General features: G+C 43.3%; 1 protein-coding gene across 1 annotated transcript in view; it reads left to right on the top strand.

Annotated features, from left to right (window-relative positions):
• csmd2 (CUB and Sushi multiple domains 2) overlaps nt 1-24,400 on the top strand; it is a 247,752-nt gene that overhangs the window by 30,494 nt on the left and 192,858 nt on the right. Inside the window, exon 3 of the mRNA XM_047344263.1 lies at nt 11,963-12,109. Within this exon, the coding sequence (XP_047200219.1) occupies nt 11,963-12,109 (147 nt within the window). The remainder of the gene's footprint in view (nt 1-11,962; nt 12,110-24,400) is intronic.

The following is a 24,400-nucleotide window of genomic DNA, read 5'->3' as shown; positions in this document are numbered from 1 at the left end:
AATAATTATTTCTGTGAAAAATAGCCATTTTGTTGTTGGGACTGTGTCTGTTGCATCGCCTAGGAAACAATGCAGCAGCTTTGTCTTGGTGAAATCGTGTTTGGATGAAACACCAAGTGCAATTGTTCGCATTTTTACAAATCAGACAAATCAGTGGAAACGATCCATTTCCATTCTTCTCTTCCATTGAAGTGAAACACCGCTTCCATCGCTCTAAATGGTGCCGTGCTGCAGCCTTGATTCACCTCCAGTATAAACTCTGTTCAACCAATCCTGCACCGTCAGCCTGATTTTAGCTGACGTCACATTACTGCAGGGCGATGGTGGTTGAAGGATCAGGTCAGCACCTGCAGGTCAACGGCTGTTTTGCAAAACCAGGTGACTGTTTTGCTAAAGAATTCATGGAATACATATTCATTCCTTGTTTAGATGAGATTGATACAGAGTATTGTGCATCAATGGCTTATCTCTCTCTCCATGGATGAAAATGCCAAAAAGTATTTTAACCAATGCTCTATGCCAGAATCAAAAATCGGTTTCTTTGTTTCTTCGATATTCCTTCTGCTGTAATTAGTGGTTTATATTATAAAGTCTGAGGCGATGTGCTTGTGCTGTTTATATATAATCCGGTTTCTCATGCATATGTAAGTAGTGGTGAACACACATCATATACATGCTCTCAAGCGCTTTCCAAAAACGCATAAACAACCCTTCAGCCTTAAACGTTTGACAAAATGACAGTGGTAAGAGCTCTCGCACAGAGTCCCCACAGCGCACAGACATGGAGTGATACACTCTGCTGTGATACTTCATCTGTGTGTCACTGATGATGTAAGGTTGTATGTTCTGCCATTTGTCGTTATGCATGTTGTTAATCACGCGTTCCTTTGAGAAGACACTCAAATCTGTCTGGTTTGAAAAGTGTTTGCCTCCATGAGAAATGATCCAAATCAACTTTAGATATATCTGCAATATATAGCGACAGCCGTTTCTGGAGAAATCCAAAATGCCGACAATGAGGACACCTCCGCCTGCTGAGAAATGTCCGTCCTGATTGGATGATGAGCTGCAGACCTGCGGCCCACCTCCTGTTTGTGTCTCCAATGTCTGATATGTCACAGTCAAATAGGAAGACAAATAACTGCATAAGGCTATTGACTGAACTGCAGGTGTGTTCAGCAGCCATGGTGAGAAACCAATAGGCTATTCAGCTGTGCAATGCAGCCACCGACTTTTAGGGCCAATTAAAAGGAAAACAAATATTTAAGGAAAAAAACGTAATATTGCGAGGAAAAATATGTAAATGCGTGATAATACATTTGAAGAATAAAGAGAGTAAAATAATATTACGAGGACAAATTTGTACATTTACTAAAATAAAGTTGAAATAGTAAGAAAAGTAAATGAATTTACCAAACAAAGTTTGAATACTAAGAGATGAGTTAAGTGTCATTTCACAGGGGAAATATTTGAAGATCAGCCTGCGTCAAAATGAGGATGTTAGGCTAAGTTTTTTAATTATTACTCTATTGTCGTAATGTTACGACATCCCTCTCAATTATGACTTCATTCTCGTAGTATTTTGACATTATTGTCATAGTTTTACGATTTATTTTTCTTGAAATGACCCTGATACTTTGTATTTTGGAGATTTGAGCATTTTCGCTAAAATAAGTTTAAATTGAATAGACATAATTTCACATGATTTAAATCATTTTAGCATTTGATGTCTTTTTTGCCACTTCATTTAGAATTTTTGATGTTTCTCAATATCTTGAAATGGACTCGCCAACGTCTGATATCAGTCTCTTTTATAATCCTAAAAAAATCTCTTTGTGCCTTTAATAAGACAATTTAAAAGAATCCCATCCTCAGACATACACTGTATCCCTTGTAGAAGAATATAATGTATTATTATTATTTGTCTGAAATTGCCCAGACTGTTTTCATTAGACTTGTCTTGACCTTGTCTTGAGCAAACTCATGGAGACAAGAGCTTACTTGGCAAAGCAAGAGTAGTGTCTGTTGCGTGTGTGAAATCATTTCTCGGACTGAACTCAATTGAAGTGTGATGTTTGAAAAACATTCCATTTTAGCTCCCGCTCACTGCAGGGAAAAATGTAAGAAAAGAAAAAGAAACAAAACAACAATATGGGGGCATAGAACCGTGGGTATTTACCCCCCCCCCCCCACTGAAACCCCACTGCTAAAACCAGAGGAAATACATTCCCTTTAGCTGTAATCTATGGGACTGTGAAACACTGTCACGCCATTTGTTTCCCAGCTTAGGCAAATCCCTGGCATATTTTTCAAGCCTCTGTTGATTTTGCATTTTATTTCTTTGTTTTTTTTCCTTTTTTTCCTTTTTTTCTTTGTGCTGCCGCGGTTATATTTTCCTTCTTTGACTTCATTCTTTCCCTTTGTTTTCTCTCGTTCATCCCTGGGAGACACTGAGCATAACAGTCTAATTAGGTATCCAAACACCTTGTGAAATGTGATAATGGATGAAAGGTGCATGCACGTACACACACACACACACACATGGCATACAAATAGGCAAATGCTTTTTGGGGCCAGTTGCATTTGTGCTTATTTAGATGTGAGAGAAGTTTCAGTGAGCTGTTCCATCAGAAGCAATGTGAAGAGTGTGAATGGGTCTGTACAGAAATTACATGAATTGCAGTGCAGAGATGTTGAGGGCTGCACAACGAAGAGACAGAGGACATTAACGTTGAGTTCTACAGGGAGAGAGGGACGTAAGGAGAGGCTGTCAACAACACACAGACACAAGACGAATGGCGTCTGGGCACATCAGCGTTTGCGAGAGCCTGCAGCTACTTCTAGATCACAACCAGTGCTTTTTTTTTTTTCAGTCACACAAACACACCACAGCCATCCCCTCCTCCTCCTCCTCCTCCTCCTCCTCCTCCTCCTCACCCTCCTCTCTCTTTTTCCCCTCGCTGTCTCCTTCCCTCTGCTGCTCTTTGATCATCCTTGCCACACGAACGACAGCAGAGCGACGGGTAGAAAGTAAATAGCGTCGGTTGGGCGCTCCATCGGTCACCGTGTCCCTATTAGCCCCGCTGGCTAATCAGATCTTCTACCCAAGCTTGTTTTGGGGGTTTATTAGTGGCATCCCTCCACGGAGCGAGGGAGAAACTGAGGATCACAGTGAAAAGCTAAAGGGAGGGAGAGAGAGAGAGAAAAAGAAAGAGAGACCAGTGCACATTTTGAATATAGAGTCAGAGCGTCATCAAACGTCTTAGGAAGAAACGTCAGTGCATCACTGCACGTGTGCAGGAAAACGTCTGATTTCAAAACAATGGGCATTGATATGATGCTGTTAGCCTCCACTACTGCTTATAGACTTTCTAGCCTGGGTGCAGGGATTTACACCCATTGAGCCACAAGAGCATTAAGCTGAGTTCACACCATTTTAAGCCTGTTTTGCCAGTAGCCAATGTTTTTTGCGACTCAGCAACAACTCTCCGATTGGGGCCCGATTAGTGGTCGCCAATCGTTATGTGTGAACTCTTCAAAGAGCGAATAGAATTGTCCGCTGATTAAATTCCCAGCCCGTAGCAACTCCAACCACCTTTAACCAATCGGAGCTTAAGGTGGGTGAAGGTATATGTAGTGGTCAGGTGCCCCCCCAGATTTTTTTACACAGCATGTCTGTAATCGGGGAAATCAAGCAGCAACCATAAGTGTGATGGACAGGGTAAGACAGACCCAGTGCAGCTCGGGTCAGGTTCGGACTGAAAGAGTCATAATGCATGTGGGGTTTGAGTCGAGGAGGATGTAGTGTAGTGTGAACTTAGCAACTGAAGGTCTGTCTTACAGTTCATTTCATATGCGTGTGCTGGCCAGTCTAGTTTTTTTGTGCAAGTCAGAAAACCATATCTTTATGTGCATGGCACAGGGGGTGCTATCGCGTCGAAACAGGAGAGGGGGGCCTTTCCCAAACACACAGTAAAATCCCCATCAAACCGTCATCATTATAATAATTACACTTGTGGAAAATAGTGACAGAAAAATGGCATCGAAAATAAGTGTGGTTGAGGTTTGTAAAAAGTTGACTTTCAAAAAGTGATATTTGTTTGTTTTTATGTTTGATAAAACATTTACTGCTCCTAGCAACCGTCTCCGCAGCTTCCATGTCGACAGAAAAATGGCATCGGTGCATCACCCATTATTGATCAGTAGTAGGGGGGAAAATAACGGGAGCGCAGTATCAGGCTGAATGAATGAATGGATGAAGCAGAGTCTGTCTACCAGGCTGATGGAAAAACAGCCCTGCACAACAAGAGTAAACAAACAGGAGTCCACAAGGTTTTGTTGCGGATACGACACAGTAGACGAGGTCAGAGACAGACGATGAGTCAAAGACAGGAGGAGAAACGCACAGGGAACAAATGCAAGGCTCAAGGGTTTTATCAGCTGTGTGCTGTCCTAAGTGGCTGCATCATATCTTTTTAATCGGGGAGATTTCGGAGAAGAGCAGCCAGGATTGTGTGCACAAGCGTTTTTTTGTGTGTTTGTCTTCACTTACATTCCCATCGTGCCTTTTGCTCTGCATCACTGCACTTAGCCAGCTCTGTCTGTTAAACCTGAGAGAAACGCTGACGCATCGACGCATTATTTGGACTTCGTTGAGCTTTGTGTTTTATTTGGGCAAAGCGTCGCCCTGTGACTGTGGCTGGAATCATTTTCACATAGATGAGTCTGAACCGACGAGGACGGTCACACACGTATGCAAATGTTTCAGTGATGAACCTCCGGCTCCTGTTCAATTCCGATCTGTGTGGGCGAGGGGGCGAATGTAACAGTTGCTTCCTGTGGCGAGGGCAAATTGCAGTGTGGCTTCACATGGCGTTCAACTTTGGTGACGTAAATGTGACCATGCCCCTAGACTGCATTTAAAGATGGACAATACGACAGCTCCCAAAAAGTGAGGCCAAAGCGGCTAGATTGCCTCCTGGTGGCTCGCCGCAGTACAGGTCATAAACCCTGCCTCCTCCATGTTAGCGGATGGGACACGGGCCTGTTAAAAATGTGGAAAAATATTTTTCTCAAAGATGGTGAATCATTTTAGGTACATAACACAAATGCATTTCCAAGTGCTACTTTTTTTTTTGTAATTTTGGATTTAATGTTATTCGATGCTGTAAAAACACAGTGAAACTGAATTTGATTGGTCGAGCTGGTGTATCAACAGTGCCTAGATACTGCGGCTCCACCCCCTGATAGATACTGAGCAGACTCTAGCTCCAAAACACATCCTTGGTGTAAAATGGTAGCGTTCATATATTTTGGCTTCATTTCTGGATACTGGGAGATGGTGGAGATGCGTTGTCCATCTTTGTATAAAATCTGTGGTCTGTACTCTAAATGTATGATATTGTAGATTATAGAATCAAATTATAAACTTGAGTGTGTTTGTTCAAATCAATAGTAGATTTATAACCTTCCATGCAGTATGGATATGTATACACACGCGCACAGACCTGCAGACACACACACACACTGGCGAGTAAACAACAGCATCTCATGGCTACCACTTAGCTTTGTCACTCTCCTAAGGGCGAGAGTGGCACGGCATTGAATTAGTTTTTTTTTTTTCCTCACCGCTAATTCCTTTCTGCCTGAGGATTATTGTGAAGCGATTTGTGCGGAGCAGAGTAAAACACAGTGGACGCATGAACGTCACCTTGTTTCATTTGTCAGCCTTGATTTGTTTGCTGTAAGTGTAATTGACTTATTCCTCTGCACGGGGAACAAATGAACAAAGAATGCAATTCCTTTTCTTTTTTTTTCTTTTAATCCATCTCTCTACTGAGCCATAATTTAGTCAAGTATTCTACACCGGTGCTTGTAATCATCCTTTTTATTGCATATATTGTTTCCTTAAATGCATATCTGTCGGCGATATTAGTTTATGTCACGTCTCATATGCATTTGTGTACATGTATTTACAAAACAAGCAACGTTATACGAAGTTGTACAAATCCTGCATGGCCTTCTCCATTTTCATCTATCTGCTGAATGTGATGTGTGTAATGTGGTACGAGGGGGACTGTGCAGCCCACCGTATTGCCTCACAGGTGTCCATGTTGGTGGGCAGATGCAGATAGCATCAGGACAATGTAATGCACTGTTAATGGAGTGCAGATAGCCTGGAGATAAAGCAGTCACATCACTCACTCACTTGCTGACCAGCGGCGACTCCAGGGGAAGTAAATCTGTGTGTGTGTGTGTGTGTGTGTGTGCGTGTGTGTGTGAATGTGTAAGACATAACTGCATATACCAACCCTTAGGTGGAATTAGATTGAAGGAATAGATGCAATTCAAGAGTACGGAGCGCTTATCTGTAGCAAAGCCGCTGGTACAGTGTTCTATAACTCCTCCACTCATTCATATGCACACATCCTTTAGTTCAACTGCTGATGACTTGAGTCTCTCTGCACAGCGACAACTAATCGGGCCTGTGTCGCCGCCCGTGCATTTTCCCTGCCCGGACGTGAACACGTCTGCAGAGTGATGCTTTAAATCACTGTAAATGATCCACTTGTTTAAAATTCTCTTTCAATTATTAGTTATATACTTTTTTTAAATCACCTCACTCTATTATCTCTTACGATTTCATTATTCTTTTCCTATTATATAAATCTTTCTATTTATTTCTATTCTATCCAATTCATTTTCTTAATTGCTTTACTTATTTAATTAAATTACATTTTATTTGTATTTCAGTCTCCTCATTGGTGTGTTCGGGGGTTGGACAGGTGGGCTTGCTTTTGTTGCCTGTCCATGGGGCTTCTTCGGTACAAGCTGACTGGTGGGGAGTAACATAAAAAGAGCCACAGAGGTTATATGCCCGGGACCCCCAGCTGGTCCTGTCGTCTTTTCTTAGTGCTCTATTAAGCACTTGCTTTGTGTGTGTGTGTGCATGTGTGTGTGTCCGTGTGTGTACTTCAGAGGGTTGTTTGAAGCACTTTGTGTCTCATTTTGTTTGTATGAATAGTGCTGTATAAATAAAGTATGATTGACTGATCCATTCATGGCTTTTCAATCGTTCTGCACATTACGTTTCCACCTTTTTTTCACCAGCCACTCTCCCACTCCCCCCACCGTCCAATCCAGACGGCTCCTTCCCCCTTATATCAGCTGCCCTCCCCCACCGTCCGTCCCCCCCCTCCAGAGACCCTGGTTTGTTAATGACTTCACTGCGGTTTGTCTCTCAGTTGGCGCTGACTGCGGTTGATTATCTCCGCATCAGCATTCAGTGTCAGGAACATCTGAGAGAGACTCTCCCACCCTCGTTGTTCAACCCCCGATGCGCAAATACCTTGTGATGTCGCGCACGTCTGAATATTAACAAGCGCTCGCATTGCCACAGCGCACCTCTTTTCAGGAGGAAGACGGAGTGGTGAGCCCTTTTCATTCAGGAGGATGCCAGTCTTGTTTGAATTATTGATGGCGTGTGGGATCTGCGGAGGGCTGCGTATGAGAGTTGCAAACTGTTGCCCCCTCTAGCTAGTTTCACCTGTGGTGGTGGTGGTGGTGGAGCTGTGTGTATACTTGCTGGACAATGCGACGTGATGAATCCAAAACAAGCAGAAATCCATTCATGTAGAAGAAAAAAAAGTGGCGTATTTTATCACGCGCTTTTACAAGGACGGACCTTTTTAGATGTTGCAATCCCGTGAGCTCAAGCAAAAGTACTAAAACCCTCTGATTACTGGTGACACGTCTGCAGGCATTCGGATTTAATACCACGAGTTCTAACTGAAATGGAGAACGCTGAAGGCTAACTATGAAACTCTATCAAGGCGAGATCACGGCCTCCAGAGAAGTGATGTGGTGCATTACAGCTTACCCGAAGAGAACGGATAAGAAGGCTGATAGAGATACAGTCTAATTGCTTGTGAAAGTCGTCCTATTAACTGGAGGAATTAAATCATGTGTGTGGGAATGGAGTGCCATCTTAACCTCTGCTAGGCTACACAGGCTACACACAGGTCAGCCTTTTTTTTTTTCTACTGGTGGGAGAGCCAGTGATGAGTCACACACACACACACACACACACACACACACACACACACACACACACACACACACACACACACACACACACACACACACACACACACACACACACAGCAAACCGGAAACAGTTTGATATTTTTTATGTTTTAGTCGTTTTTAAATTGAGTTTTCATTTTTATTTTGCCTAAAAACATTAAATGCTAGTACTGGAACTACGTGTGTGTGCTTTTTTTGTGTGTTAGTGTTTGTATATAGTCTGATAGGCACAGATATGCTAGAGCGCAAACGAGTGTCAGGTCCCTACCTTGACCGCTGACAAGTTATAGCTGCGTAGGGTGTCATAAAGAAAGAGACACACACACACACACACACACACACACACACACACACACACACACACACACACACACACACTTAAACTAACACACGCAAACCTACACATATTGTTCTTCGCTCTGCACTTCAACTCCCTCTCCCTCCCCCTCTCTCTCTTAGCACCCATCATTTATGGGCTAATGTCTCCCCTCTACTCGGCCATCAAAATCTTGCTGCTGTATCTGTTTTTCCTTTTTTCTTCCTCAGTCTTCTCATCTTTTTTTTCCCCCTCGTCTTCATCATTCCTTCTGGGTGAAAATCTGCTGTATCAGCACTGTGCTTATCCTCCACCCCAAGTACACGCACACACACACACACACACACACACACACACACACACACACACACACACACACACACACACACACACACACACACACACACACACACACACACACACACTGACTGAGGTTAAAGGACGAAACACATTTGAGGGAGAGGGATGGGACTGTCACAAACACACATGCTTGGAAATGTTCAAATGAAATGAGTGTGTGTGTGTGTGTGTGTGTGTGTGTGTGTGTGTGTGTGTGTGTGTGTTGTGTGTGTGCGTGTGCCTGTGTGTGTGTGTGACATCATGAGCATGAATCCCTGAGTAGCGTTGAGGCCTAATGAAGGAGTTTCTCACCATGACTCATCCTCGCTCAGAGAACCCCGATGGTTAGTCTTTGCATGTCTCCCTCACCTCCCTGCTTTCCATACTCCGCCCTCCCTCCACCCGCTCTTCACCGCTGCCATCTCTCCTCATTACAATATCTCCAGTCCATTCCCATGCAGCCATCTTTCTTCAAATATACTCTGCCCCCCACACCTGTCTGTCTCACCCCTCTCTTGTTCCCATGGGCACTGGTTGGATAATTGGAAGCAGAGGGTCTTCGTTGAGATGATGCTGAGGCCAGTCAGGTGGAAAGCCCTCTTAATAGACCTTTGCTCTCTCTATACACACACACACACACACACACACACACACATGCGTGCATACACATGCTCTTATGCAAACACTAACGCACACATACAGCTTATACTCTTTAGTGTGGATGCAGCCGTGCACACACACATCCACCCATTCTCCTCCTCAGAGGCCCTTGTGTTTGAGATTACTCAGCTTTCCCAAGTCGAGAACCACCCGATGATTTCCCATAACTGTGCTATTTTTCTTAACTTCTCTCTCTCTCTCTCTCTCTCTCTCTCTCTCTCTCTCTCTCTCTCTCTCTCTCCATCAGTTTACCACTCACTTGAGACACCTGCGCTGCATATCCGCTCTTTTGTGTCGCACAGCTACAATCATATCTCGCATCTTTTTTCTTGATAGCAGGCAATTCCCGAGTCTGCCTTTTTTTTTCTTCACAACGCCGGCAGCAGAGCTCGCCACAGTCCGTATCACATGACAATATTTAATCTCCCCACATATGTGAGGCCTCCTCCTTTGTGTTGTCTGGAGGTATCCGTTTTGTTCTCACCCAACCGACTCGGGCCTCGTATCTAGTTTTTTGCCAGATGATCACGATTTGGAAGCGCCAAGAATCCCTTCTAGTTTGCAGAACCCCCACCCCCCTTTATTCAGCCACTCCATCACACCCTCTATGCACCCCGCCTTCCCCGCAGTGCATTGCTCAACCAAGATGGCTGCCTTCCAACTCAATTTGCGGTCAGCGAAGGGGCTATTTGCATGAACATGTGTCCCATCGTTTAGCTGATATCCCACCGTGACAATCTGACAGAGAGGAGTGAAATCGTGCATATATTAGAGTCCTCTTCTCTTTTTCATCCAATTCATCTTACCCGCACTGGTGTTTGGCTTTTTTTTTGTATCCCTCCCCCACCTCCAATGTGATACTTAATGTGAATAAGTGAAACACTGTGGCCTCTTAACGCTAAGAGATGGAAGGGAGGGGTGATGCTGACTGTAGAGAGAGTTATGCACGGGGAGTGAGAGAAAACATGTGGGAGCAGAAAATTGAAGTGGCACTTGGGAAGGGTAAATTCAAGGACGATCCAAAATTGAAGTGACCAGCATTGTCCTTTATTAGAATCTGTAAATCAGGATACTCATTCATATATATCCATGCACAGAAGAATCTGGCAACATATGAAACCTCCTGTTAAAAGCTAATAAGACAAAACTCATTACTCAAAAGTATATAGCTTGTTTCCAACGTCCTTTTTGTGCACTTGTTAATAATCCCTCGGAGGCTGTTAACTTGTTACAGTGATTTATTAAGCGTCTCCAAACTGAGTGAGTCTGTCTGCTTTTACCTCAATGAATCAGAAACACCTCACTGTAGTTTGACTCCGTGACTGTATAAGAATGATATGCCTGATCTATATATTATATATCCTCTGAAAAAATCAACGTAAATGTTGGAAAAAGCCCTGTGAAAAAACAATCCTGGATGTGCACCAAAATTTAAGGGGTTCTTTTCTGACCCATACCGCATTCTTTCACCAAGTTTCGGGATAATCCGTCATGTAGTTTATAGGCAATACTGTTAATTAAACTATAAAAACAGACGGAAAATCCTCAACGGAGGTAAATATTTCATCATACATTCCCATTTCAAACATGTGTTTGGCCATGTAAAAGCTGGCAATACATTATAAAGTACTAATTTTCATTATTTTTTTTAAACTGAAAACGGCACATGTTGTATCTCATATCATTCAAGCTCACGTCACACAGTTAACACTTTGCACCACAAGAGGGCACTAACATGTTATCCATGATCTTTTTTATTAAATTAGTAATGCATGTCTTCTTACATATTACAAACAATAGGACCAAGTCTCATCTAACAGCGTTGAAACTTAACACATCTTAATGACCGACTCTGTCGACAACTATCGCTAAAGAAAGAGGCTGAAAACTCCGGAGGACGTTAGCTAAATATATAATTAGGAAATAATATATTGTTATTGGCGATAGTGTGAGCTGTAAACTGGGCTACCCAATGTTTTGTTGCGTTAAGACTCAAACCATATAAACAGGGGGAAAACTGAAATGCTAAAGTGTGACTGAAATATCCTTTATTTACAAGTAGCTTCTCATTATTGTGTTAGACTGATAGTAAAATAAGATTTGGAAATGAAAAGAAAATTGAGTATTGAAGTTGCAAAGTCGACAAAGCTACAGATAACAAATATTTCCTTTTCCAGTTGATTCCACATCTGAAAACTACTGGATGCTTATTAGAAATATCTGTTGACTCAGAGTCTGACGGTTTTATGTTTGTTCATCTGTTGGTTCCTTCCCACAGCGTGTTTGTAATTCATTCTGTGGATATATGATTGCAGTTACTCTTTCTTCACCGAGGGAGACTGAGGTTTTCTCTCCTGTTGAGGTCCTGGCATTTTAATAATTTGTGGATGATTCAGAGCCTCGTTACACAAAGCGCTATCCCTGAATGCCTGAGGGAACAGCTGGCTTGACGGAAGCGAGCGGGCTCCGTACCTGACCTTGCGACCAACTCGGCTGTTGATTGGACCTTTTTTTTTCCTGTCCTGACTGATCATTATTGTCCTTCTGTCCATTTGTTCTCAGGTTAACGGGGTTCCAGCTGCCTTCACCCATTGTGAGCACAGGCTCCAGGCTCACACTGTGGCTACTGTCTGACTACGCAGTCAGCGGGCAGGGATTTAAAGCCGCCTATGAAGGTAACGCAACTTCTATGTTGGTTTCAGAAAAATTGTATTGTTGTTTTATTCTTTTCTTTCCTGCAGCATAAATGTGGATGTGATGCATTTAACACAAATGTCAAATTACTTGTGTAATGAGGCACATAAGCTCCTTCTCAGATTTGTGACTCATTGCCCTCGTGTCAGTAATTTATGGCAATAATTTCAAATATGATGAGATCATTCAGTCGCTCCTGTTGCTGGTTTTCAAGGGAACAAGGGCAACATCTTTTAAATAAAGGGAGAAAACAAAGTGTGAAGGAGAAATAATGGTGTATAGCGTGACTCACACTGCACAGCAAAGGTAGCGGTGTGCACTGAACTCACTGCATCCTGAGACGATTAAATTTAAAGCCAGCTAGGTTATCGTCTCTCCCTTCCCAGGCCAGGACAGGAACCTTTATCGCGGTGACGTGGAATGCTTTATGACCCGTGGCGGGATGATATTAATGATGGCACGCTTCAAGCCCACGCAGGGGGAAAAAGGCGAGCCTGATGAGTGGGGAGGGAAGGAAATACAAGCGAGCGACTAATTAGGCTAATTACCTGACAGGGGTCTGTCAGTCTTTTTGAGATATTGCGAATGTGGGGATGTGGCTCGATGGAGCAACGTCAGGCGACTCGGGAGGCCCGAGACCACATTGCGTGACGAGATAAAAACCAAAAGATAAAGGAGGAAAGAGACTGTTTGTTAACTCCACTGGGGGGGGAGAGATGGGGCGTTGTTACTTTAGTGCTCATCACCCGAAACAAAACTGACGTGTATGTGTTCTGACCTTGAATGATACAGTTGTCGGGAGCTGCAAGTATTTTTTAAATTATGAATTTCCGTAGTTTTAACGCAACATGCAGTCATACGCTCCAGTCTTTGACATGCTCATACATCAATGAAGCTTAGGGAATAATGTAATCTGATTTTGTTACCAGGGAGACAGGATGAGGGATATCAAGCATGTTGAGCACCATGGGAAACGTGTGCAAAGCCATAATTACCTGTCACCCACCTCACATGACACTGGCGAGACCAACCGCAATGACCTGTGTTTCACGGGGAGAGCGAGAGGCCCCCCTGCTGTGCTGACAGGTGATACTGCACTGAAGATTACAGGAGATATGCAGAGCACAGTGTCAGTTCGTTTGTAGCCGAACGGAGGGGGCTCCACCGATAGCTTTTCATTTCACACAGGATATGCACATTTATGAGTCGTAGAACTCTTTTCCTCAATCGCCAGATAAAGCAGAGCCCCGGCCATTTTCTGCTTCCCTTCATCACGCTCTGTTATATTCCATTCTCTGCTTCCTTTGAACCATTTTGACAATTTCCTCATGGCTTATATCGCTTCTTTGACTTTTCTGTGCCACCGAAATCCCACTACGCTGGAGATGGACCTGCTACATCTGGTTTCTGATTAGATTAACACCAAGCCTAAAATCAGCAGGTTAGGAAGAGCAGTATTTTGGGGTATTTTCCATGCCGACCAAAGTAAATACTTTTCTTTTCATGAATATATCAGTAGTCATTGTCTGTGACATTTGTATGTAAGATTGAGTAATGTCTGAAACATTTAGAGAAGAGATGAAGGAGATTTTAAATGAGATGTATTATGCATTTCTCATTTCTTTCTCTAGCGTTTCATTTTTTGTGTTAGTGCAATTCCAAGTGCTTCACATAAGATTGACAATATGATAATAAGACAGACATTCAAAAAACAATTAAAAACAATTTGCGACTAATTCACATAGAAAAATGGAGATAACAATAAATAAAGAAATGAATAGACAGAAAAATACAAATGAATATGATATAATGAAATGGCTGATAAAAGATTGGAACAAAAACTAAAAGAAAAGAAAAGAAGAAAAAAGAAGAATGAAAATAATAGATTAGAGTGAAACAGAAGTTGAGATAGGAGCTAGAGCCAAGCGTTTCTGACAGAGGCTGAAAGGAGGAGCTGCAGCTATGGACAGAATGAGCAGGAACATCAGAGCATGTAAACCTTTTGAAGTAATAACCCAAATTAAAAATATGAACCTGAATATGAGCATAATAAGTCTTCTTTAAAGATTTAATTTAAAATTCGCCCGATCCACTTTCACTATAAATCTTTTCTTCTTGTTTGTGTGAAGAGACAGACTCACACCTGCCCTCAGCACGAATCATTTGAAGTTCCAAATAGCTTTTCTCTGCGACTGAACTTCCCTGGAAGCTGAGGAAACGCCCGGCAGATGTCACAGAAGCGGGCGCGCTACTTTGTGTACAGTCGGTTTGACCAGAAGCCGCTGGCACCGAGCCACTGTTGTGCTTTGATTTGATTGGTTCACAGTTAGAAAAGGATAACAAGGATCAGCAGGGAACAAGTCTGAGAACAAGCAACAACCACAGATTGCACATAATCACAGATCAGGCTGCGTATCGTCTCAGGAAGTTACTGATATCTGTTGTTCCTCGGGTGGTAATTTTGAAATTATATCCGCGTTGAAACCGATAGTCTTTGTCCTGTATTTACTCCCTCAGTCATTTCTCATGCTCTTCCATGTAGCTAGAGCTCTGCTTGCCAATTTACTTCCCTCTGCCTCCACAATAGTTTCTTTTTTTTATTTTAGCAGTTTGTTTCACTCCATTTGAGCCAAATATACTCATAAACAAATATATCAGCGCATGACCAGTTATTTCCCTCGCTTCTAACTGCACGCTGCCCGGTTTTATAGCAATAAAATGTGATATGGAAACCTCATGTCTATATGCATAATTGAATTCTACTGTAAATAATTTGCTTTTATTGTCTGACAGTAAGCACAGCTTATTGCTGCATGTCAATAACTCCTCCTTAGTGAACTATATAGTCCGTAATGGACCAAGTTGTACAATAAAAAGCTTTTCAAATTATGTTTATATCAGTGCATCTTTGTTATTGCGGTAATTTCCTTTTTTTTAATGCTATTTGCAGGACATACTCTCAGTTGTCAGGTTTGTTTCTTTTCTCCACACGAAACGTCCAAGTGGGGCGTGTAACTTTTACCCCACAGGAAAACAAACTTTAGAATAGTGTCTTGAAGAACAAAGAGTGCTGTCTGTGTTTCGTTGGCATTACGCAGAGCACAGCTTGGTTGCGTCACGGTCGATGATTCTGCTGCGTCATCAGCCTAAGTATAACATTTTCTTCTGATTCAAACTTCAGTTTGGAATTCATACATACAAATAGGCAGGAGGCAACTCATAGGATGGATGAGCTAAGCTGCCAACCTCTTCAAACCAAAATGACCTAAAAACATCCCACCTAATAACCTTCCAATCCTGCCAGCCCCTCTCAGCCTTCCCCCATCTCCAATGAGAGAAAGGGCTTCCTGTGTGCATGCTGTCTTTGGTGCTGATAATGAAATCCCAAGACCGGAATTTTTATATTAAAAAAAATTGACACTGAATGCATCAACAAGAAGAGGAGGACAGCGCTCTTGGCCTCACTCTCCATCTCAGTCAGATTGACCATCAGGTGAAATCTTACCCGCGTCAGTGGCCCGGGGATTGATGGACATCCGTAAAGATTTCACCGTCTGCGCAGACATGATTCAGCTTTTTAGAATGTTGACAAGATGGAAAATATCCCTCGTACGTCTGAAGGTCGTCAGCTCTAGTTCGATGTTGAGTTGCCAACCACCAGCGGATGTTAGGGACATATCATCGGTTGTGTACCTTGATGTCTACGGGTGTTTCATCCTTTTAATCACAGGAGATGCTCCTCTAAGGAAGGCCCACCACAGGCAGATCGGACCTGGGTACCACCCAGGGTGTGTGTCCCTAACATCTTGGGGCCCAGTTGGGGTCTTTCCTCCTGAACCACAGGCATTGGCTGCAGCCTTCTGGAGTCTGTGATGTTTCTTGTATGGTCTTGTGCAGGGCTCGTCTGTGGATTCTGTAATTCTCCATAAACGCTGTAGATAACGCTTTCCCCGTGCACGTTCTCACAACAATCATCCAGTGCTCTATTGCAGAGGTGTCGCCACCACCACCCCCCCAACCGATTGGCTCCAATCACCTGGAGATAAACTCCCTAGTAATATCAGAACCACCCCACTGGTAAATATGAACTAATCACTTATTGCAAATTGGTGTGAGTCCACAGACAGTACTTTCATGAATATTCCTTTTTTTTAAATCAAATATATACTGATCTTGAATTATTTATTAAGTAGTCTACGGTCGTTGCTGGAGAGAAATTGCACACACGTTAATCTTAAGCTCCTAAAGGACCCATCTGTCATTAATTGTGGGTTTTTACAGGGACAAGCTTGAAATGAAGTCTTTATTAGTCCTCCACTGTCCTATCTTTAGCTGCTGTGCCTGATCATTACATGGGAGCCCACTGCTTGGCCAAAGACAACAGCTGTTTGTCTTGGCTTTGTAGAAATAGAGTGGTTGCACTTGGCTGTACCGGAGGAGGATGCATCTAGCTCTAATTGAGTTTCGGTGCAGATACATACATGCATGCGTTGTCTGTGCACCCTCTTAGTATGCGTGTCTGAATTTTACTCACTAGATGTCCATTCGTTTTCTCAAATAGGATACATGTCTTTTTTTCCGTCTGCCTGCCTGGCTTCTCTTGGCACATCGGTTTGCAGTAAAACCTCTGTATTCTCCAGCCTGTCTTTATTAGGCCTGCGCTCACCATCCACCATTTTGGTGCGATCCCCATCTCGTCTATATTAGATATCTGTTCTTTTTCAGCCCACACTGCAATAAGCCTAAGTGCTGCATAGTCCATCTTCCCAACACACTGCGTAATGGCTGAGACCACTCTGGAATCTCTCCCCTCGCGTAGCCATGGCAACCGCCAGACTCCCTCTTTTCAGTCTTATTCTTCTCCTTCTCCTCCTCACCATCTTCTTTTGCAAACTCTTTATTCATGTTTAATCTGTAGCTACAGAGAAGGAGTCGAACAGAGGCAAAGGGAATTAGAAACACGCGCTGAGCTTCTGAAAATATCTGCTGGGAATAGAAGTCTTATCCCTTCATGTCTTGCTGCGTTCCTTCCCTCCATCTTTGTCTCTCTCCTTCCTTATTCCTCTTCTCCCCCCCTGTTCCTGCTGCACCTCGAACCTCAACCTCAGCGCCCCCCATGTTCTGTTGCCTTCTCCCTAATTTTATCACTCGCTCTGCCTCTCTCTCTCTTGAATATTAAATCACCGTGATGATTATCAAGTCATGTGTTGCCAAGTTTCTCTTCCGTCTGTGTCTTAGTTGCATAGTCAATGTGCCTCCCAACTGGGTCAGCCGAAAGAAAAGACACAGCCAGCCCTGCAGCAACACTCGAGCAGTCTGCCTCCTTAGTTTCAAGTCACTGCAGGTGTCTAAAATAGTGGGAAGGAATTAGGATTTACATGTTTTTACCTTTATTAACAGTATATGCAAGTTCTGAATACGACATGAATTATAAATGTGTTGTATTCTATGTATTCATAGAACTGTATAATGTAGATGGGGGCTTCAGAGAGAAGAATTTGAATATAGAATGGAATAAAAAAATCAGTCAATCAATGACTATGTGGTGAATTAGTCAGGTCACCGTTTAGTCAGCCACCTCCCAAGAACGTCGCCTTCTCCTGCATCCACCGGTACCGATCTACAGTAGCGTCTCATCTAATCGCCATCGACCACTGCCGCCGCCCCGCTTTCATATCGGGCACGAGAAAAAGAGAGAGAGAGAGAGAGAGAGAGAGAGAAAGAGGCAGGGGCCGAGCTGATGAGGGCGAGGAAAGAGCAGTGAAGCATGAATGAGTCCACTGGTTAATTGAAAAATGAGGCCTCTCCCCTTAAGTCGAGGAGTTGGCCAAACGAACGTGCGATGACAAAGGCGAGCGATCAGTATAAACCAGGTTTAAATCTGTCCTGATCTCCCTCCGCGGGGACTTGCACACATTTTAACTAAGCGGGTGTATTATGGCCCCTGTTTGTGTGTTTAATTTACAGGGAGGGGTTGAAGGGGTTTTATAACCTGCTGAGCGTCTAAGTGATACTTCCCTGTTGCTGCTCGCTCTGGTAGAATTGGCTGCGATTAGGAGCAATTCGCTAAAGCAATTGTTTGCCAAAACGCAATTCACACAGATTGATTAAATGATTTTGATTAGCATATTGCTTTCTCGCAATATCAGTAAAGGCGGTCTGCTTTTTTAGAGATTAAATTTGGCCACAAACCATGCCGACTACTTACAGATTAAATGTGACCAGTCGCCGCCAGCAGGAAATAATCATTGATGTACAAGAGAAATTAAAACATGAACAAACAAGCATACAAGATGTAAACAAAGCATCGTACTATTTCAAAGATGGCACCAGGCCCGGCCAAAGATTACAATTTTTTTTTTTGTTGTTATATCTGCACGTTCATTAAATACATTTGAATAATAATATGGTTCCTGCACATGCATGTGTGCGTCTGTTTGTTGCCACCATTAGTTCAATGTGAGACTGGTGCTTCCATAGATGAACAGTTGCAGGCTGTTTTTGTTGTTATGTCGAAACAAGCAGAGGTTCGGCTGCAACGGAACTAAACTGAAGATACACTTAATTTAACATAGATGAATCAAATGAGCCATGAAAGGTTGCAAAATGGAGGTTTGGATTGAAGTAAGTTACTGGTCCTGTTTTTAATGTTGCTATTTTATAAACTATGGTACATAAATAAGTATTTAACTATCAATTATATTTAATTAGGTTTTAATTGGACTAATAAACGTGGTCATGCAGTTTATAGAAAGATAGTTTCCATGGCGGCAGCACATCACTGTATAGGCCCGTCTCTCAGCACACGTCGTGATATGTCACAGTAGTAAAAGCACAGATGATGATAATATTAAAATGAATGATGGGTGAGTTGCATTCAGCTGCTTCCATTTCAGGCTCCAGGTATTTTGCTGGGAAACCCGTCAAACGGTCATAACTTCTTGGGACACTTAACGATTCTGTTATTCCTGTGTACATTGCTGCTCAAAAAAAGAAGTGGGACTTTATGTATTTCAATTACATATGAAATTACATATTAAATGAAGTGAAACATATACATAAATATAAACATTAAACACAATGTATGAATCAAATCACTCTCAAGTTAGGCATATCAGGTTTATTCATACTAACTCAACATGATAGAAAACACTTCATAAAAAATGACCTTTTACATTGAATTTATGTAATAAAGTTACATTGGAATCGAACATGTAATTGAAATACATAAAGCAACCGTTAAAGTGTCATGATGATTTAAAAATTTCAATTGGACAGAAGTAGCCACATCAGACAATATAATATATTAATGCAATGGAATCAGTTTGAAATAATATTCCCCCTACAGGGACGGCGCAGCAGCAGCAGGTGTCGTATCTGCATGCGGTGAACTTTGTGATTGGCTCCACTCCATGAATTAATTGATCTCTCATGCACTGCTGTTTGAAGCCGCCTCTCTGATGGCCTGTGTCTTTCACTGAGTGTCACTTCACCTTAAATGTCTCACGGGGGCTCACCGTCAGCGGGAAGCGGCAGAAAGCACCCCGAGTGACGACGGCTTTAACGCTCTTTGATCCGGACCATTGATCAAATCCGATTGAAACGTGAAACCGTTGTGCTGGAATGTGCGTCAACCGAGCTGTGACACCGCGGAATGTAAAGAGATACAAAGGAGCCACACCGTGTAGCAGGGTGTGAATGCACTCTGCGTGTGTGTGTGTGTGTGTGTGAATATATGCATGCACATATGCACAGCAGCCTCTCCTCTGCTCTGAAAACAAGGCGTCTGATGCCTCTATGTTTTCATGCTAATCACTCCCCCCCTCTTCCTCTTCCTGTCTCTCGCACATTAACAAGATTTTTCAAACTGGCTTTTTCCCCATTTTGCCTCAATGATTCCATTGAGTCCTAATGATGCTGGCATATAATACAAACAGTGATAATGATAATAATACTTAAAAGTAATTTACAATTGTGAGATAAGCATGGCATATTAGCATGTTGTGCTGTCATGACAACTCAACCTCTAATTATGCCGGGAGTTCAAAAGGGATACGGCAACGAGGCAATTTTCTTTTCAGCGTGATCATAAAAAACGAATCCCAATGCAAATATTGCAGGCTTAATTCCTCTGCTCATTGGCTGGTGATTTAATAGCTCCACAGGAAGCAGTGGAAATTTGGGTTGCAGCTGGAACGTGTGTAAGAGATTGTTAGCGCCTCGAACAGAAACCTACTCTAAGACATCAGGGGCATTGAGAAGCCTCCAGACGTGGCCACAGTCCCGTGTGTGTGTGGCTACAGGCGTGTTAAGATTACCTTTTTTACTTGTTTACTTATACCTGCACTCCTTCAAGCATTGACTCGCCTGTGTTGTTACCAAACCGTTTTCCACACAGCATCCTGACTTGAACTTCCTGCAAACGAAGCTGTGTACGTGTGTGCTTACCTGTGTGCATTCACACGCCCCCAGCGAACCAACCAGGTCCAGACCATCTTGATCCGTTATTTTTCTGCTTTATAGAAAAAGCAAAAACCCCGGCCTTGTGAAATATGTTCATCAACTCCCTCAACATTTTTTTTTTTTTTTTTTAGAGAACTAATTCAACAGTGTAGCTTTGCAAGTTTTCAATTAAACCCTCCAACAAAACAGCGTTTGCTTTGTAAACCTGATGCCGCCATCTTTCATTAGTCGTTACAGTTCTCTAGAAAACACAAGCTTCTGAAAAACGTTGAAATGTCACTGCAGTTGCCGCGATTGATTGCACAGGACATGACAGATTTTTTTCTCCAAAGCAAATTTAGAAACACACACAAAAAAAAGACCTGGCGATATTTGGGAGTGTTAATTACACACCTGGCCTCACAAGAGGAGAGCGCCATTCTAATTTTGTCATGGAGACGGCGGGTCCGATGAGGTCGCGGCACAAATGAAAAGCAGCTCAGAGCAGCAATTGGCTCCTTCATGTTAATCGTGGATGCTCACGTGGGTCGTTTGCTGCAGAGGAAGCCAGAACCTAGTTTAAGTTAAACGGAAGTCCAGCTGTTACGGCTGCGAAGTCACTGACTGTATTTACTTATTTACTTGGAGAATGTTGGTGTGTCTGGCACGTCCGTGTGAGCAGATTGTAAATGTTGTGATCGTCTGCCATGAGAACTGGCTGCCAGCGTGTTTGACCGCTAAGTGCTTCTGACACTTAATTAATGGCTGATTGTTGACCGGCAGTTCTCCGGCAGCCTAATGAAGACTGTTTTGGAGCTTCACTACACACACACACACACACACACACACACACACACACACACACACACACACACACACACACACACACACACACACACACACACACACACACACACACACACACACGCACTACTTCGTCATGCATGCACACTGACTTTTGCAAACAACACACATCTATATAACACATTTCAATGTTCTAGAAACAATTAGACATCCTCCAAAAGATGTTGATACATTTTGAACAACTTTCCCACAGTGCATTTGAATTTGAAGCATGGTTTCACATCTACCACTTTATCTGTGATTTAGAATTTAGACTTTTTTTATATTCCAGGATTTATATGAAGGAAAAAAAAGGAATTCTGGTTCTGTTTCTCTACGTCTATGCATCTTGTTTTCTCCGTGGACACAGTTAAATGTTTCTGACTGAACACCCTAAATTATTTGTACACTCGTCAGAAAGGTGACGTTCAACAGCGGCTCCTTGCACTTTACTTCAAGTGTAATCATGCGTCAGATTGTTCATAACTTAAAACGACTGCTGCGGTTGGAGTTAAGAGAGTTGTGTAGTTGTTTAAAAAACGCTTGCAGCTGTTTCTTTCCCTGCTTCACGTAATGTTAATATTTGATACCGGATCCCACATCTGAGTCTTTTCGGGATTATTTTTCATATTTTCTTTATTGTGTTCTCTCTTTTTATAGAACTGACATGAGCTAAGAGAGCTCCTGACAGTTCCCATTGCCCCCGTAAGCCACTGCCAGGCACGTCTGCTCCGCTGCAGTGCTGCGAGATGATACTAATTTTTTTTGTGGGTCTCTACCCTCATTCCTTCTTGCCCTCTATTTGTTTTCTGGGTGAGTGGGCGGTAAGACAGGGTCTAGTCTGTGGTCAGGACAAGTTGTTGTTTTGCTCTCCAGATAGTGGATGGAACAGCAACACCTCCACTGGGGAGTTGCACACACACACACACACACACACACACACACACACACACACACACACACACACACACACACACACACACACACACACACACACACACACACACACACACACACACACACACACACACACACACACACGGACATACTTGCACAGTACACAGCCATTCGCACAAGTGGTCACAGGAGTGCACCCTCAAACATAGCACGATCTATCTGCTGCTCAGCGGAGCATGAACAGGAGGGTCATCCATCCCGGTGAACCTGTGGCTTTGGGGGAGTTTGTTTGCACGGCCTCCGCGCAGCCCAAGAAGTGTGTGCATATGTCCATCTAAAACACCACTTCTCCATTACTGCCTGCATGGGTGGCCACATTTCTGCTCCCCACTAGGGACGAGACAGTATACAACAATCGATGTGTGGTCATCCCGTAAACATGAGCCCTGTTCCTACCTGGCGTCAGCATGTGTGCTTCTCCAGTGACCACACGGGATCCGATCTCACTTCTCTTCTGCATTCGCAAACACAGAGATCATTTCTGTCTGCAAACTTGTTTCCTGGGCCTGGTCCGACAAGAAAGAATTACACCCGAGGTGTATGCCACACTTTTCAAAATGTTCATTCTCCATGGACAGCCAGCTTCCGCTATTTGAGAACCAGTTTAATTTGTAGGAACTCACACGTACATCCTCTTACACAGAGGACGTTCTTGAGTAGGCGGTCCTCCGATGTGGCCCAGGACACATTTCAATGCAGTGACTAGATCTCAATGCGTCTCAGGTACACCTGTCCACTTATCCACCGATATGCATTTAAACACAAGGTACGAACAGGGCTACTGAATTATAGAGAAGATACCTGCTGCATTATTAGTGTGTGCCCGTTGTGATTTAGGTTTCACGTGGTTTGAAAAGGACGGCTCCTTCAAGGGCATATGTATCTGAATAAAATCTTTGAAAATCCTCCGATCTCTGTGCAGTTGATAAAACTCCACTTGCTGTTTAACAGTCTTAACAACTACATGATTGAATGAGGACAGGGGGCGATCACACAATCTTTCACCAGGAGAAACCCCTGACTAGGATGTCTGGTCTGCTCTGATTGGCTCTAGTTGCCGTTGATCCCTCTCGATATATTATATATTCTAGAAACCGGAAGAGGTGACATGTCAGCAAGCCCTTCAAATCGCATCTTTGAAGAATTCACACATTGCATTGCGCTCATTGGCTGCTGTAAATCGAACGCCAATTTCATCAAACCATGAAAACAAGAATGCTCACATTTAAAGTGACAAAGTTACAGCTAAAGAAAACTGAAGACTCTCACCCATGTTTCCTCACACAGTGTGATGTGGGGATGTTTGACAGAGTGCTTGCAGCAAGCATGGCTGTGTGTGTGTGTGTGTGTGTGTTTGCACAGTGTGTTGTGCACTCATGAGAGTGCATATGAGTGGGACCTTGTAATGGGCTGAACACATGTCGGTGGAGAAGTCGGGAAGGGACCGAGGCATGAGCCGTGCGACAGTGGCACGCGGTGACAGCCAGACTGAAGGGAAATGCTCGGCCAGTGGGTGGGATGCGTTGGCAGTGTTGTGCATCTGTTTGTGTGTGTTTTTCGAGTGCATTTCTATACTGCACATACAGGCTGTGGAGGGTTGTCTGTGTGTGCAGTCAGGGAGAGTGAACATTGAGGTGTTTCTCGGATGCCTGTCTTTGTTTGGCTTCTGTGAAAGGCCCTCTGCGCTCCCTGCTGTTCCCCCACTGACAGAATACACACTGACAGGGCCTACCCTCACTGCATCCAAACAAAGAGAGATGGAGACGGGGGGGCAGAGGAAAAGAGACATCAGCAGGTGAGGAGGTGGTTAGCTATAGAAAGAAGTGAGGGGGAGAAGGTGGAGAGTATAGCAAGGTTAAGTTTGGCAGCTGTATTTTGATTCAGTTCAAACCAGCACGTCATTTGACAGAAATGTGTTTTCATTTAGGTGATTTGCTTTATTGTCAGTTAGAGTTTTGTCGTCGTCAGTGACACGATAGCGCCATCCTGTAGAATTACCATGGTTACAGGCGTGTCTCGCATGGTGCCCGTGTGACTCTGCTCCGCAGTCGCACAGACAGCCTC

Source organism: Hippoglossus stenolepis, chromosome 17, assembly GCF_022539355.2.
Source record: "Hippoglossus stenolepis isolate QCI-W04-F060 chromosome 17, HSTE1.2, whole genome shotgun sequence".
NCBI lineage: Eukaryota > Metazoa > Chordata > Actinopteri > Pleuronectiformes > Pleuronectidae > Hippoglossus > Hippoglossus stenolepis.
The sequence above is the reverse complement of the archived record's forward strand: the minus strand, read 5'-3'. Positions and strand labels throughout refer to the sequence as shown.